The 18241-nt window shown below is 40.3% G+C and overlaps 1 protein-coding gene across 1 annotated transcript; it reads right to left on the reverse strand.

Moving 5' to 3' along the window:
- Positions 1-10816: 10816 nt before the first annotated feature.
- Positions 10817-17866, reverse strand: LOC133264994 (OCIA domain-containing protein 2-like). Its single transcript, XM_061445191.1, is given in 5 exon segments — positions 10817-11035; positions 12251-12371; positions 13204-13296; positions 15380-15468; positions 17809-17866. Coding segments are annotated over 5 exon segments (465 nt in total). The 3' UTR covers positions 10817-10931.
- Between the last annotated feature and the right edge of the window lie 375 nt (positions 17867-18241).

Consider the following 18241-nt stretch of genomic DNA (forward strand, 5'->3'; position numbering starts at 1 on the left):
GCAGGGGGGTTGGAACTGGATGATTTTAAGGTCCTTTCCAACCTGAACCATTCTATGATTCTCTGATTAATCATGAAACTGCTCATAAAGTGTCTTAGTTGTGAGTTATGCAAGTAACAGGAGGCAGAAGATTTAGATGATAAACTAGGAGCAGATGCCTGTGGTGGTGGTTTTCGGTCTCTAAAATCAAGAAATGCTTTTTGTTTTGAATGAATGAAAATTTTGGATGAATGAGAAGTTTCCAAGTGAGAAAACTTTGCAGGAGCAGGCTTATGGCATTGAGGAAGTAGCAACACCTAAAAGACAAATTATTGAACAATAAGCTTGCCAACAGAAGTATTTCTTTCTTTTACATTATTTTGGGGGATTTGGAATAATACTTTATTTTCTCAAGTAAATGAATATAAGGATATAGTAACTTGTTTTTCTCAGGAATCTTAACTCATGCTTGTAGTACAAGTTGTTTATTTGCATAAGTGAATGGTCATCTGGGGAGCTGACTGAGTTACTGTAAATACCTCTGCAATGTGGACACTGAAAAGTGAGACTTCCTCTATTTCTTGACATTGGCTGTGAACGTTACTGTTGTGCCAATGAACTCACGTGTAATCAAGTACTTAATATCCACACTGGAACCTTGGCCCAACCCTCCTGTTCTGGCCATTCTCTGCCTTTCAGTCTCGGGCATTTGCTGCACTGCATCTTGCAGCAGCACTGCCAGTATCAAGTGTTGTGTGCATGCTGCTCTATGTATTTTTGTTTTGCTGTGTGCTTCTGGTTATGTGTGTGTTCATCTTCCTGACAAAATAGTGACTGGAGACCAGCAAGTACAGGACAAACACAGCAACCAGAGTATTCAACTCTTTGCCATTTAAATGCTGAAGAGGTGATGCCTGTTTCAGACTGAGCTCTCCCAAACAACAGTGTTTGGAGAATGCTCATTTTGTATGCTGGTAACTAACAGGACAAGGGGGAATGGCTTTAACAGCTGTGATCTAAAGCATTTGCTCTCTTTAACGTTAGGGATACCAGCTACTATGCTGCTTATATATCAGTGTTTTAATACTTGCTGCTTCTTTACTTACTGTTACTAAGTTACCTTATGGTTTTGATTGGTCAATATTAAATTCCCTGAGCTTTTAAGATACATGGCAGAAGGGTAATACATAGTTTCAACAGAGTCATAATATCTCCTGTTCAGCAGAAGCATAGCTTTGCAAATCTAAAAGCAAGAGTCTTGTATGAGCTACTTTATGATCATGTGATGCTGTGGTAAACAAAAAGGATGCATGATAATGACACTGCACAATCACCTGAGACAAGATATTCAGTCAAATACAACTTTCACTTACCCTTGAAATGAGAAAAAATGTTAAGATGAAAGAGAAATTGAGTGTTTGATAGAGTTCCAAAGGGGACTGAAACTATTCAGGATTAAAAATCCATAGTGTGTAACCTTTGTGGTGGTGTTTTTCCAGTTGTTCAGTGATGATTTAAGACTCTGTTTTCATGATATGCAATCTTGGCCTGAACAGCTTCTAAATCAGAACTTTCCAGTTCATTCCTTACATGGAATGCTGTACGTTCTCTCTCTAATCCATACAGGAAGCACATTTCTGGTGCATTAGATTTTTATTTTCAATAAGCTAAAATTAGATTCTATATAAATCTAAAACAAAAATAAATTTTGTTTGGCTTCATTCTGTGGTTTAAATTTAATTGTTGATCTTAACTATCTCAGGATAACTAGCATTTTAAAACAGTGTCACTGATACAGGAAATAGCAAATCTGGTTGCAGTAGCTGATGCCCAAACATCAGTGATGGATTACTGACAATGTCTAAATCATCTTCTGAATAAGCCATGCTAAGTAGAACTAAACATCTCTGCTGGTATTGTCATGCAGTCCAGTGTATACAGCTACATGCTTGCATTGAAGAGTTAAGGGCCATGAAGATGATCAGAGGCTGAAGCACCTCTCCTGTGGAGACAGGCTGAGTTGGGCTTGTTCAGCCTGGAGAAGAGGAGGCTCCAGGGATATCTTAAAGCAGCCTTCCAGTACCTAAAAGGACTACAAGAAAGCTGGAGAGGGACTTCTTCAAGGGCAGGTAGTTTTAGTATAAGGGGGAATGGCTTTAAACTGACAGAGGGGAGATTTAGATTAGATAATGGGAAGAAGCACTGTGAGGGTGGTAAAATACTGGCACAGGTTGCTCCAAGTAGTTGTGGATGCCCCATCCCTGGCAATATTCAAGGCCAGGTTGGACAGGGCTTGGAGCAACCTGGTCTAGTGGAAGGTGTCCCTGCCCATGACAGGGTGATTGGACCTGTGTGATCTTCGAGGTCCCTTCCAAGCCAAACCATTCTACAAAGGGCTGTGTTAATTTTAACTCTTGCTCTCAACATGCTAGAGAACGTGCCGCTGCCAGCCAGCTTTGAAGGCTGCATTGTAGACACAAGTCAGTGGGACCAGCAAGCAAGCGAGGAGGAGCCCCTTCAGCCTGCCAGGTCCTTGCTGCTCAGGGAGAAGTGGAGGAGAAGAAGCACATAGAAGGCCAGGCCAGCCTGCAGCTGCCCAAGCTGCCATCTGCTCAGCAGCGTGGGGTGAGCCCCCTGCCTGGACAAGGGCAGGCTGTGTCTGACAGCAGCCAGGGCAGTTCCTAATATTGTTACACCCTACTGGATCTGTAGAGCTCATTGTGGGAATGAGTGATTAAATAGCAAGCACTTGCCTGCTGGGTAAGGTTTCAGATTAGTATTTTGAAGTATTGCCCACGTGACAGCATAGCAGGAAGTAAACTTGGGCATGTCCAGGTCAGCGCAAATCTCAGCCTAGAGCTGGCATGAGTGAAGGGTAGATTTAAACTACACCTCTGGAGGAAGTATTAAAGCTGTTTCTTGCACTGAAATACCTGAGCTTGCTGATGTGCCTAACCACCACAGCATTGTTTCTGAATGCTCTGAACATACATACGTGAGAAGCGACACTTAAAAGTTCAGGTAAGTGGGGTTTTCATGCAAGATTCTAGCACCTGCTTGGGAGGTGCCACTGCTCTCAAATAATCTGTGTGTCAAAGACAATGGGAAAAACAGCCATTCCCACCTTAGTATTTTTTTTATCCTTCAGCAGCAGAGACAAATACTATATTGTAATTAAAATAATTCAAAGGTGTGTTTTCTCAGGAATCTTGAATCTTGTGCTCCCTGCACAGACTGAAGGTGTTTCAGTCTCCGCTTCCAGATATTGGCAACCTGGCGTTTGGTTCATTTGGCAAGGTGCTTAATTTGTTTTCTCATTAGCTGTAAGAACATAGGAATCACCATAATGGTCACCCCATCTCCCATGCTGGCTGGGGATCCCTCTTGAAGTTGTTCTTTCACCGCTATGCCCACCTGTCCTTCTCTGACTACAGCAGAGAAGCTTCTTCCTGACACGAAGGTTGCACCTGGATTATGCAAATCCAGATGTTTCACAGCCACCGAGCCTCTGCAGACCATGCCTTTTGGAGCTGTTTTTTTCCCATGTTCTGTGGCAAGAACATTCGTGATGGAGTTGTGCTGTATAAAGAAGCACTTCTGTTGGCTTTAAATCTGATTTCACCGAGTCCCAACTAGTTGTCATTTTACAAAAGCAACAATTACTCATTCCCTATTGATCTTTCACAGTGTTACAGATACCGTATTCCTCATCTTGTGTTGTTTTCAACCTGGAAAGTGAGTTACTGAAGCTCTTGTGAAGAAATAATTTTGTACCTCTGATCATTCTTTTTTCATTTAATTTTTTCTCTCTCTCAGCTCTGTTGTACGCTTTCTGAGGTGCACTGGAAGCACCACAATATTCAAGATGAGGACAGGCCACAGAATTGCTCTGTTGTATAAGGCTATATATTCCCCATTTTTTTCCTAGGAATTGTTAATATTCTACTTGCCTTTTGGCTGTCATAGACCACTGATACTATGTCTTGCAACTATGCAAAGCTATGCAAAATGACTCCCAGATCTCTGCACTGAGAATATCAGAGTAATTTAAAACCAGCTTTGTGATGCAGTTAGTACTTTTTCCTATGCCAATGAGTTTAGAGGCTCTCACTACTGAGATTTTTTTTGTAGCTGTCGTTCTGTCATCAAGAAACTTAGTCACGTTTTCCTTTGTCAGATTGTCCATTAATATGGTGAGCAGATGCCCTCTCAAGCCTTCTAGATTGTAAACCAGCCTAGAGAAGAGTCTCACTTATTTCTTGAGAACCTCATTGTCTTGAGAGACTTATCAGAAAGAAAAAAGAAGAGGAAAAACCCCAAACTCATACCAAAGCATGTGCACAGTATGGATGGAGTAGATCCCTTTGTTCCCATGTCCACTCCCTCAATAAAACATTAACAGATTTGTGAGGCATAACATCCTGCTGTGAAAGCTGTAATGATTCTTCATAATATGTCACAGGTATACTTGTGGCAGTATAGGACTTTACAAATCCACCTATTTTAGGGGTGATTCCTCAAATGAAGTGCACGCTTGGGAAAACAGTACACGTTATATAACCTGTCTGTAAGCACAAGTGGCTCAGTATTTCCAAGATGTACAACTACCGCAATACTGATGTCAGAAGCTGGATCCTTTTGGCTCTCTCAAATGGAGCTCCTGTGCATGATGCCAAAAACGAGCTGGGTAAGTGGGACAAAATGCCAGAGCTCTTTCACTGTTAAAAATAGTTATGAGGAAGAAGCTGCTGTTCCCAAACTAGCGTTGCTGTCAGAGGCACTCGAGTGGTGCTGGAGCCAACTGCCCCTTCATGCTTCCCACTTGGCCTGGTCCAGCATGCTGCTGTTGTAACTTCTGCCTCCCCTCCCATTAACTGTCATTTTACAGCACGCCCTACTCTCTCATTCTCCTCTCAAAATGTAATAAAAGAAGCCATATCTTATTTTTATAGGGATTTATAAAAACTCTGATAGTGAGCTTTCATCTCCCCTTCATTCCCAGTTTTAAGAGAATTATAGACCAGCTGACTTGCCTAAAGTCCAACTACTAAGTTGGGATTTAAACAGGAATATGCTTTGTTTTCAGCCTAAAGTTGCTTTCTCTTCTAAAACACAACTTTTTGGTTTGTTTTTTAATTCGGATGGAATACAGTATTTGTAAAATTATTTCAAATAGCTAATATAAAAATCCCCAAAGAGAAGCAATCTACTGCAGTTTGAGGTTAACGTCATTATAGCTTTCCTCTTTTACTCTGACCCTTTTTCTATTCATAATTTCATAAAGTGGATTGAGGCTTACATGAAGCTTCGCACTTTGCATGCATTACAGCTGAAGGATGTATCATGTTTCTTGATTTTAGCAAGTACGTGGACTTCAACTAAGCTGAGATATGTCTGAGCACACAGTTAAACTCCCTCTTCCCTGGGTGAAGAAAGTAAGCTCTACTTTCGAGATACAAACGATTAATAGGAAGCTATATATGTTAATTGGATTGTTTTAGCCTTTTTGCAACATCTTCCTGCCAAAGGGGAATGTATATCTTCTTATCAGTAGAAGAAAATATGAAAAGACATTTTAGCACTATATAAACAATGCTTGATCCTTTGTAAAGTCAACTATTTCTGCTCCTGGAGATCCCTTCCCCTTTTATTCCAGACTGAAATAGAGATTACAAAAGCGACTGATTACCTCAAATCTTTCCCAATTTTTTTTTCAAATAGCAACCCCCAAATTCAATGTATTCAACTTCTGCCTCAATTAAAACCAGATTCTTCAGGTGACTTGTATGGAATGCATGTTAGAAACAGTCAGTATAGGTTAGCTCATTAAATTGTGCATAATTACCACAAAAATGGCTGTAGGAACTTACAGTTCTTAGAGCTCTTTGTTAATCCTCAGGAGTTTATCTTCCCAAGCAGAAAAAGCATGAGGGTCTGGCCATGAGAGCACATAAGGTTTTGTCCAGCTCTTCCTGGCTCCCTTTTGCAAGAAGTAATAATGTAAAATAATCAGTATGCATTTAAACATCCCTTTCTGCATCATGCAGCACAACTACCAACACCCCAACGCCTGCTTTCTCATAGAACTTCTCCGGTGAGCTACAAGGCATTATCTCATGTTTCTTTGTCAAATCTTAAGAAGCTTAAAAGTTCAACTAGGTCCTGTAAACCATCCAGTGATAAAACATCCAGCTTTGTCTGATTCCAACCCTAGAACACGCTTCCAGCCACTGGGAAAATTCCAACACCCTGTGAGTCCCAGAACAAGCAAAGTCAGTTGCCCCCAGTTTTATCAAGTGCCACGACACAGAATGTGCTGAGTCTTCCTTCTCCTGTTGTAGCTGGTGCTTTTGGGAGAGTCAGTTAAGTTCTACATTATTTTAAACGTTTTAAGCTGTATTTCAGAAATACTGCAATACCACTACTACCTCATAAAGGCTTGTAGCCCAGCTGCACACCTGACTGGATTGTTGGTCAAGCGAAGCAGTAGAAATTGTATTTTGACAAAATTAATTAATAACCTTGCCAAAACACACGCCCTGTTATTTCTCAAACCAAGGAGTATTACATGGAGCCTGATACCTGACAGGCTAAAAAATTATTTGGGCATAAATCCTCTGAAGTACAGGTGAATGTTTTTAAAGACCTTCTAAAGAACACTTTGCCCATAAGCTGTGCTCCGTTTTCCCTTTGATATGCACAAATTTAGTGCTAATACAGCTTAGAGTCACAAACAGCCTTTTTTCCAGAACAGTATCACAGTAACTCCTGAACTCAGATCCACACAATTAGCTCATCAGAGTATTGCCTCTTGCAAAGTGGAAATGAATTTAGAGGAAAAGCAGACAATATTTTTTTATATAAGAGTACATTTATTACAGCAAAGTAATGGGGAGCCTGAATATTATATTTAAAGCAAAGTTGAGTAACTAAGTTGCAATCCCAGGAGGTAACACTGACCACAAGAACAACCTCTGTCACACGCACTGCTGTCCTCGGCATCCCATGGATGTAATGGCTTGCCTCAGACAGTCCAGGCACAACCAACCTTGGTGCAGTTTGTTGCTGTTTTCTTGCCAGCAGACGTGAGGTGAAGGGACAGTAGCTAAGACATGTCACCACACAAGTTTTGCTGCTATCACAGTACACGAGTGACAACTGCATTTTTTCACAAAAGAGGTTGACTTCTCCGTGGTTGTGCAACCCCCTCTCCCCATAGCCCTGCTCAAGCGTCCCCAAGCCTTACCTGCTGGTACACCAAGCATCAGCTCTGATACAGCACAGCTGTGTACCCTTGGTGCACAAGAAAGAGCTGTGGAAAAAGTCTGTGGAGTTAAAAGGTGTAAAATTAAAGCCCCCGGTGAGGCAGGTGTTCTTAGTACCTCAAGAATTCAATAGCTCAAGCTTAGTAGCTCAATTCATCCCTTTGGAAAGGTGTAAAACCTTAAAGCAAAAGAAGAAAGGAGGCTAGTTAGTGTAACCCTTCTCCTTCTGCCTGGTGGCTGCCTGGCTAGGAAAGACTCTCCAAGTGCCTCATTAGGGTGGTATTTAGCTTGCTAAATTCAAAATGCCTTTTGTGTGTAGTAACCAACTGTTAGTCACTTTATACTTCTCTTTGCAGAATCTCTTTGTGCCCATGTAAAGATGCCTAAAGAATCTAGTTCAAAAGAGGGGTACTACCCATAGGCATAGTATAAAACCAAATAAACAAAAAAGAGATACAAACACAGAAGACAGCCTTCATTGACTGACAGCGAAGCCCAAAGTTTTCAGTGCCCATACATTTGATTTCCATGTGAACACCATCGCTGTGTTTAGGGGAAGTGTCTACTTTAGATTCCTAAGATATTTCATGGCAGTTTGTGTGTCATATTGTTAGTAGAGAGAATGTGCCATCTGTTTCTTTCACCAACATCTACTAGCCTTGGATCGTGTGCAGACCTTTTTTTCTTGTTCATTATGTAAGTGGCACACACTTCTGATACCCCTGACAAAGTGGACGTGTGTGTAAAACTGGGCTATTAAAAGTTGGTTCAGCGCAGCAACTGCAGCATGACAATAACCGAATGAACTTCTAGCTTAGTACTTTTAAAATACCCCAGAAACAATGAGTCAGCTCAGAGTCTGAATAGCTGCTTAACAGCATGTAAACATCCTCGCACTCTTTCCTTTTGACATAAAAGGCAAACATTCCAGTGTATGCCATTTTGCTTGCCAGCATCTAAGTGCAATAGACAAATTTTTTCATCAATAAGAGCTAAATTGCACTGAAGGGAGGAAAATAAACCACAACTTGCTTAGAAGAAGAAAAACCCAAAAGTGCATGACAAGAAACCGTTATTTACTATGAACAGAACTACGTAACACTGTGCAACTACTTCAAATAAACCAATTTACACCAAACCAAAGACATTTCTTCTCTACTGAATAAAAGCTGTGAAAGCAGCAGCTGATACATAGGATTTTTCTCATCTTCGGCACATCTGTAAATGAAATTAAAGGACCCCTTATTTAGCTGAGTGGCACCTTGCTTTTGTTGTAAAATGTGCAGCTTCTTGATGATTTCACTGAGAACTCTGTAAAGTCCCCGAGGATAAAATACACTACCTTTGGGCTCAGCAACACGAATGTAGTTTTACCTGGGTGGTTCTCTCAGGCAATGCCAGAGCTTGTGCTGCTGTATGCTTAGCATGGACAGTGGTGAGAAGCAGTCAGAAGGGTCTCTGTACATTTCTAGAGCGCAGCATGCTAAATTCAGAATTTGTATTAAAACATAAAAGGTTATTTTCACCACTTAACAATGCAGAAAACAACACAATGCTTACAGTATTTCTTTTCCCAAGTTTCTAAAACCTGTCCATCAAAACTGATTTCTGGCAAATTCAAAATATCAGAGTGGCTGAAATACAATGGCTTTTTCCTTCCAGCAATTAAAATTCAAAATAAATCCTCCTCTTATGTTTGTTTTCAGACTAAGTTTCTGACTAAGCTTTCTTGCCCTTTTAGAAAACAAATCACATGGCTGGTAAAAGTGCACCATCTTTGAACATGTGAGAGCTGGAACAGTGGACAGGTTCCATAGCAGAAATTCCAGGACCCTTTGCAGGATGAAAACAAAGAGAGGGGCCTCTGGCATCCTGCATTCTTCCCTTCATACAGCTGCAAGACTGCTTTGTATTTGAGACAATTTGGAATCGATTTAAAAGCTAATTGGAACTTACACACCAGAAAAAATATTGTCAGCTCAGAGAAGAAGGCTGGGAAAGGGAAAAGCTGAAAAGGAGAATATGATTGGATTTAAGATCCAGCAAGCTTCAGCTCTGACGAACAGCAGAGGGAAATCCTGCCGTCAACATTTGATTCCACTACACTGGTAACTGCCAGTGAGTGACCATCCTCAATTAAACATGATTTGGGGTCCTTGTTCAAAATAGGTGAGGACACTGGCCTAATAAGCAAACATTTATTTAAGAGAAAATCTTCAAAACCACTTAATCAGCACAGTAATGCAAGGGTTTAATTAAGCTTACAACTGCTAACGGATTTAGAGTGTCATTCATTCACAGTTACCGAAGTCTGGCTCGCTCCCTCCTTCATGCTGGCACTTCTAAGTTACCACTCAGAAAGGTTTGATTTTTTTCTCCCCTTTTCCTTATGGGTCTGATACCCAGCAAGAGCAGTGAGCTGATCTGGAGGGCCACAGTGCTTCTCGAGCTCTACAGCTAGCACAGGAGAAGCACTGCCCCTTTTGGCAGCAGCCCCATTAGTGGAGCCTAATCCAAAGTGCTTTTTCTGCTAGTGGGTGAGCACTTGCAGCTCTTGACATAAAATGCTCAAGCAGTGGCAAAGTTGATTAAAACCAGGAATTTATTCTAACAGCTTCTTTCAGGACTATCCTTGCTGCTGTAATGTATTGTTGCATAGTAAAAATCCGTCAAAATCTCTCTTCTGGGTAAGGAAACAGGTTCTGCCAGGACACTCCTCCTTACAAGTTGTCTGCAGCCATGCACTTTCGAGCAAGAAAGGGATTATTACTGATATCCTTATCTAAATTTCTACATAACACAGACCAAACAGACTCAATTCAATGATTTCTGTATCAGACTTCTGTTCCAAGCCACAGTTAGAGCCATAACAAACTCACATGGCAGGATTTCAAACAGGCCCTCTGCTCTCCAGTCTTGCAGGCAGCCAAGCTATTTGCTAACAGTTTCACACATTCTCCTGCCTGTGAGAAATGTAGGCCAGCTTACCACATGCAGAAAGTGTGAAAATGCTTTTAAACAGCCCAACTGCTGGCCTCTTTTTCCCAGACAAAGAGGGAAAGTGCTTTTAAACACTCCCCTGCCTTCCACCCTGTAAACCCTCCTTTTTCACAAAGGGAACTTTCCCCTTTTGGGGGTTAAAATATCCCCTGCCCCACCATGTAGTTCCTCTAGCATCCCTCTTACAGTCCCCTTACTAAGGCCCTAGCCAAGCCACAGTGCTGCCTGCAAAAAAAAAACCCTAACCAACCATCAAATAAACAAACCCACTCCCAACTATGTCTGCCTTTAGATTATCAATATTTTAATGTATCTTTAAATATCGACATTACCCATAATTATTAGATTCTTAAGTAAAAGGCTGGAAATTTAAAGGAGTTATACTTGTTTTTATCCAAGTAGTCAATCCAAATTAATTCCAATTAGATGAATAAGCAATACTCTGGTACAGCTAAAGTAGGAATTCCTCAGAAGTTGGAGATTTCAAATTAGCATGAAACGTATGTAAGGCAAAAAATGAAGAAACAAGTTTCATCAGAAACCACGTGTAGGTAATATAATATTTCCTTGAATAATGCTCAGATGCATCATTTTCACTATATTGTTCAAAGGTTCCAAACAAAAATGCCATCAACAGGGTAAATAAAATGAGGATTCATTTTAAATTTTGAGATTGCCTATCTGAGACTAAGAAGCTGAAGGATTTGAACCCTCTTTCTCATTAGATCCCAATTTTACTTCACATTCTTTGCAAGTATGATGGCAATGCCTACAGTATTGAAATCCGATAAAATATTAAAGAACTTCGCTGAATTACCTCTAATACAACCACACAGCAAGCTGGCAAACGTTCTTGAAGAAGTAATCTCTTGCCTACATTCTCCAATTTTTGTAATTGCTTTGTGGGACATAAGCTGCAAAAGATGACATCTAAATGTCTCAGCCAATAAGCCCCCATTCATTATTATTAATTTCCATTTCCAGCAATTGCCAAAACGTAAAAGGATTTTCTGAGCAGGAAAAGACAGTCCTTGCCATTGTACCTACCAATAATGCACAAACAGAGTTAGAAGCAAGGTGGGTAATACAAAAGAGTGATGAATAGCCATTTTGTGTAACGCCAAGTGAGGAAAGTAATAGCTTTGTTACGTGGGGGAAGAATGGAAGAACAGAGACATAATGGAAAGCTTATTCACTCTTCCTAAGTCAGGCATTTCTGTAGGCATAAAAAATCACATTCTTCTGGGGAAAAGATGTGGAAAGACAGAGGAGAATGATTTCTGGGGGCACCCTTTATAGCCCCTGGATTCTTTCCTGCTTCTTGCTTCAGGCTTTGTCATTTTTTTTCTCCTCCTACCTCCCCTTGCTGTAACTGGCCACTGATGCAGGCTGAAGGACTGTCTTACTTGCTCCTATGGCATACACCCATCTCAGTGGTCTTTAGGGTGGATGCCCTTCATTCTACCCAAAATGCTAACCTTCATGTTATTATTAGTCAAGACCCCCAGAAGGGAAACTCAAGGTGCAATGTGTAGAAGCAGGCTCGTCCACTACATAAATGGAATACAATTCTCTTTTGTGTTAGCCTGCAGATAACAGGCCATCTCTATAAAAAGCTCTCTGTCTCCTCACTTTGGCAGCATTCCTTGTCCCTTTACACCAAAGCTGTATTCATACTGATACATGGTCACCATAAAAATGTTGCCAGCATTTTTCAAATAAACTAACAGTTAGAACTACAGTACCTGATCCTGGTGCCCCTGCTCAGGTTGTAGAATGCTCTGCCCTACAAACAGCCCCAGTAAAGAGTCTACTCAAATACGTGTGATCATGGCAACAGAATGTAGCCACCAGTCTTTAAATTAATGAATTCTCTTTTCAGTTCATGTTCTTTCAAAAGCATGACTGTGGTAATGCATACATAATGATCAAATCACTGGAACAGCAATGGCGATGAGTGAGAGGAATATTGATCTTGAAAAACAGAAGGCTTTAAGGAAACTTGCATTTCAGTAGAAATTGCGGAGCCTCAATTTCATAACTTAGGACCTTCATGAATTTTTTACATTTACCCTTCGAGACTAACCCCTGGGTGACAGGCATGCTGCCAAGAGACAAAGGAAGAGCGGTAAAAATACAAGGAGGAGAGTATCTGGTGTTAGGGAAAATTTGTTACCTTTTTGTTAAACACATTACACTTTTATATGTTGAATATCCGATATGTTTATAAACACATTATTCATCTTTTAAACATTAAATTTGCATATTATCTTAATCATCTACTGTATCTGTTCATTTGGATTACTATCTCTTCAAGCAGTTCATACAGTGCCAGACATCAGGCATGCTGTAGCATCTGCAGCTACTGCATGATATCTATTTATTAAATAACAACTTCCATAATCTGAATATCTCCTTAATACTGCAACACTAGTAAGGACAGCAGCTCTGATTAAATGCTGAAACCCTTTTCAGTCTTCTTTCAGAAAATGTGTAATTTAGATACAAACTCACATGATGGGCTTAAAAGGCACTAAAACACCTGGTAACCAATTTTTTAGATGTCCTAATACCTAAAGAATTTAACTTAGCCAAGATGCACAGCCATGCCTACCTTTCATTCAAAGGCAAGGATGTAATATAGTAAAATATGCCTAAGGTTGTTTTAATACAGACTTCAAGAATAGAACCAACGCTGTGATTGTTAATGTAAGTTCATATTAAACAACAGCTTAATTCAACCCTCTTTACTTACAAGGATTGATTATGCAAAAAATTCAATTAACCCTAGAATAACATATTGCTGAATTTAAAATAAGGTGACAGAGTTAACCTACAAGAATATTTCAACAAAATCCAATGCATTACAATAAATAGCATGCTATTTTGGAGCCAGTTTTGCAGAAGTACATCAAAAAGTCGTTCTCAGCGTGGTAAGAACAAGTTTGGATCACTCACCTCTGCACCAGAAACTTTCCTTTCTACATTCTTCATGGCTCCCTGAAATTTCTCAAGCACTGTGGATTTGTGAGATGGGACAATAGAACACTGGCTGAAAGGATAAACTTGGGTTAGCTTATTGAATTTAATCTTACAGGAAGAAAAAAGGTATCAATTGAAGAAGACAAATTATTTAAAAAACAAATAAAATACAATGCAAAACCCAACCAAACAAGCAAGCCCCCTTGTTCTGTTGTTAGCAGTGTGATGAAATACTTGATATCCCAATACAGAAACAGAAAGGACTACATAGGTTTTAAGTTAAAACCACTCATCCTGTTGGTCTGTACATTCCCTAAAATATCTCAGCTGTTGCTTACCCCAGAAGTATATGGCTTTATCTCTGTTAGCCACTTCATTCTCATGAGATAGATACATCATCTTTCTGGGAAAGGAATGACAGGAAGTAAGCAGGGCAGAGCATTAGTTTCTAAAAATTAAGTCCTGCCCCATACAAAAGACAATTTCAGCTCACTAAAAGCAGATTTTGCAAGTATTCAGAAAAGGGTCAACATAAACTCTGCCAGATTCCCCTAACTGGCTTAACTTTCTCTCTGAGCAGTTTAAATATATTCATGGCATTAACTGAACTCAACCATACTGCTTCATTCTCCTAATAATCAGATTGCTGGGAGGCTTCTTTTAGGCTAATGGTAGCCCTTTTTTTTTTTCCATTTTGATTGTGAGAAAGAAGTGACAGTGTGCTCTCTTGTCTTCCACTACCCAGGGTACTGAGATATGGATGGATTAGTCTAGTTTCTTTAAAGAGGTAACTCGGTTACCAGCGTTAGCACTTGTAGTATTATTATTGGACATCTGAAATACATGGTGTACTGGCTTTGGCTGGGAGTTTCTTTTCTCCACAGCTGCAGGTGTAGCGCTGTGTTTTGGATTTGTGACCAAACATGTGTTGATAACACAGGGATGTTTTTGTTACTGCTGACCGGTGCTTACACAAAGTCAAGGCCTTTTCTGTTTCTGCCTCACAAGCAAATGGGCTAGGGACGCACAAGAATTTGGTAGGACACCCAGCTGGGACAGCTGACCACAACTGACCCAAGGGATACCCCATACCATATGACGTTGTGCTCAGCAACAAAAGCTGGGGGAAAAAAAAGAATCATCAAGTTAAAATTAGTTGAAATTTTAACAATCTGTAAAAACACATCTACAAATAATACTTATTCTTGAAAGCAAAACCAGACTTTGTGGAACAAGCAGTGCCTTGGGAAAAAGAGCATGGGATTCTACCTCATTTTATGCCTGACTGATCCACAATTTTGTAAGCATAATTAATTAAATGTATTTCTTGGCCTCAAACACGCATTTTAATTTTTAGCTAATAAATGTATCAGTCCTTCGTCAAGCACTGCTCTCACTAAAGTGAATGGTGGTCCTGCTCAGGTAAACAGTACAGAACTGACTCCACTCCAGACCCTACAGAACCACTCCAAACTGGTTTCAAAGCAAGGTCACAGCAAACACAGTAAAATCCAAACAGGCTGATCGAAAGAGAAGGAAATGAGTGTCAGAGCCCTAAGTGTTCCAACAGGCTTTGCAACCTTTCTGCCCCTAAATACACCCTGCCAGGGGTTTAGTTGTTTTAGCTCAAAGTCAGCTCTAATATAGGACAGTTGTGTAGCTCCGAGGTCACCGTTCCTTGCAGATCAGCCCAATTTTGTGTTCTCTGGCAGTGACTGTTTAGCAACAAGGTCATATCATGTTTAAATTCCTCGATTTCTCCAGCAGAGGGGAGAGGAATGCCTATCTTCTGTACAGTTGGAGGGCAGGTTCTTGTGCGGTACTCTTCCCGTCCCCCTTCAGAATACATACACACCTGCACGCATGACTTGATGGGGACAGGTTATACTGGACTAGTACTTAGACATTAGGGCTCTGCCAGTTAATAACTAGTTTACCTAGCATAGCATAAATCAGAGCCCACTATCTTAAGACTCAAAAGCTCCTAGCCCTCTGAGTGTAGTGAACCAGCAAGAGTACCACATAGCCCTTTCTTCTCTTCATTTCTATGCTTAAGGTAACAGACATCTGTTTCTTCAGAAAAGTGACCAATGCAAAATCCCAGTTATTCACTAGTAATAGCATCAAAATAGGAGGGAGGAAACCCAGCATACCCATCCAATTTGCTTTAGTGGAGATGTCTGACTTTCCTATTGGGTTGTTTCAGAAGAAATTGTCTCTTTCCTTGTACTCTGCTGCTGATCTTGGTCAGCAGAAATTATGTGTTTTACACTTGGCTCCCTCTCTTTCTCCTAGGCTCTAAGATAAAAAGCCAAAGCATAAGATTGATACTGTAAGTTCAGTGTTCGCCTAGAAATAATAATGGCCAAGTTGAAAGCGTATTTTTTACATCAGATAGCATCCAGTCACCTGATCATGTACAGTTTACAGCACAGTGTATCACTAGCTATACAGTTAGGTATAGCCTAATTCAAACAGGGAAGTCAGTAAGTACAGTAGATGCTGGATCATGACCTGGCATAGCACTCTGAAACATAAAGAAATGAGAATAAATATGAACAAGGCATCCCAAACCTTCCTAGTTTTCACTGTATTGCAGGTCAAAAATTTAACTTTGGTGTGCTGTACTGAAAATGTACAGAATCACTGTACTGCTGCTGTCCTCATAGCTGTCACCTCAAGCTTGGATTCCACAGGACTCATAATGCAAGCCTATCACAAACCACACCTGCATTTCTAACAAACACAATCCAGTTACAAATATCCTTAAAAAAAAAAAAAAAAACACAAAAATCTAAGAATAAATAGATTCCAAAAAGTTTAAGAGTCCATGCCTGAGAATTGTACTACCAGGGAAAACCAAGAAGGAATTGCATTTCTGGAGTAATTCAAACTTCTAAACTGTAATTTTTCCCTAGCACTTTGCTACATGGGCTGGCATTTTATTTAACAATGTACAGGGCACTGCTGCTTTTCAAAAAGTACCTTCTGAGAATGGTGGCACGAAACAAGGCTCAAACAACTGCAAAGGACACAGTAAAACAGGAAGCATATGCAACAATAATCTGAATAGATTTTGGCATTCATAACATTACTGTATAAATCACTTCCTGCACTTATTCTGGGGTCAGTTACACAGCTGTAATGTTCAAGCAACCTCTGCTTCACACACTCTAGATATTCTGACAACAATCCTTTTTTTAAGTAGTGGAACAGAAGCAATATGACCACCTCTCCCCCTGTTAAAATGACTCAGTTAAGCATTGTGTTCAAACCAATCTGTATTTTATTATCAGCCACACAAGTTTAAGTTTGAAAATCCACGTAATGTTGGGAGAGCCACAGCTTTTCACTGCCTTCCTCACCCTGACTAAATAAGAGCAATTTAATTTTCCATCAGTCTCTTGTCACTTAATGCAAAAAGACAAGGGAGAAAATGCGTAAGACTTTAAAGAGGTTTACATCAATCAATGACACAAAGTCGTCTTATTCTGATATGCTCACAAAGCCCACCTGTGCAGACAGCTGCATAAAAATCATCACTGAAAGTACTGACTGTTCTGGCTTCTAACTGCTGCAATGGGTTTTAAGCACTTCATGAGGATTAAAAAAGCTGAGTCACTGGAGAAAATAAATAATAAAAACATAAAATCAGGAGTATACAGTAGGTTACAACAAGCTGCAGCTTTCCATTAACTTCCTGTATTGTCTTCAGCATACATTTCTCTGGAATTACAAGTTATTCAGCTACACTTCCACTTCAACACAGTGAAGAATCCCCAAAATAAGCAGCCTCCCGGTAACTCTCCCACTTGGAATGAAGCTGAAAACTACAACAGCAAGAACAAAGCAGACACAGAGCTGAGGTATTCAAAATATTATTTAATTAATAATAGTAATAATTAATATTAGTACTTAGCACACATATTGCCTCCTATCTCAGGAATGCAAAAGTGTTCCAGTGTTTTGGGGCACTGTGTCTTGGAAAGACAACTGTCATCTCCCAAAATATTTGCATTTACCTATTGAAGAAATGTAACTTTCTCACATATCTTTATTGTAACACTTACTGCTGTTTTCTCAACCCAACTATGTAATCATTAGTGTAACAACAGCATATTCTCTAAGCTGCATTGGGAAGATCTCCTCAAGGATGTCATTCTTATTAACTGAAATATGTGTACTACACATAACTAAATCAATCTGGTTTGCAAGGATCAAATACTCAAAAAAAACTTCCTATTCTACAAGAACAGTTCTGGATCATTTACAGGAAAACAAGTTAATGTAAGACTCCTGAAATTCCCAAAACCCTCACGGTTTTGATTCTTCTAACTGGCTCATAAAGCAGTAGTATGCAAGAAGCTAGTAAGTTTTCTGGACGTGAGAACTGCCAACTTTGTGTACTTCTGTTTTCAGTAAGAAGCCTCCTATTTGTATAGGAATGGTGACCGTTCAATTTCTAAGATTACTTGCTGGAGAAGGTGGGAGCCAAAACTGCATGTTAACTGGTGTATGCAATTGGCTGTGATTTACAGTGGCGACACTGTGCATTTGCCCAGGGCAGGTGGCACTGAAGTACCATTACTGAGATAACCCATTAGGACTTGAGAGAGGCCCTTCAAGGACTGAGTGTCCATTGTAAGGAAGAGGGGAAGACTCACTATGATGTTTCACACGTTATCTTCTGAACTGGACCTTTATTTTAAATCCAGGCTCTTATTTCTTAGGAGGATCAAAAGAACAGCTGCACTGGGTCTTCGACGGAACGCAGCCTACCAACAACTGGGGGGACACCACGAAGTGAACCGGCTGCCTGCCTCGCTCTGCCCAGCCGCAGCACCTGCTCAGACGTCTGCCGACAGTCACTCACTCACTCACCCACCCAAGGCACAGCACGCCAGCCAAGAACAGGGTATTACTTTGTACTCGCTGCTTCCTCTAGGGCTAAGGATGTAGCTGGGGACAACGCCGGGAGGGCTGCGTTTCGTGGGAATAAAGAGTAGTTGCAATCG

Source organism: Pezoporus flaviventris, unplaced genomic scaffold (genome assembly GCF_033815535.1).
Source record: "Pezoporus flaviventris isolate CSIRO_AGI_PZ_B2104156 unplaced genomic scaffold, CSIRO_AGI_Pfla_v1 ptg000002l, whole genome shotgun sequence".
In the NCBI taxonomy this organism is placed as follows: domain Eukaryota; kingdom Metazoa; phylum Chordata; class Aves; order Psittaciformes; family Psittacidae; genus Pezoporus; species Pezoporus flaviventris.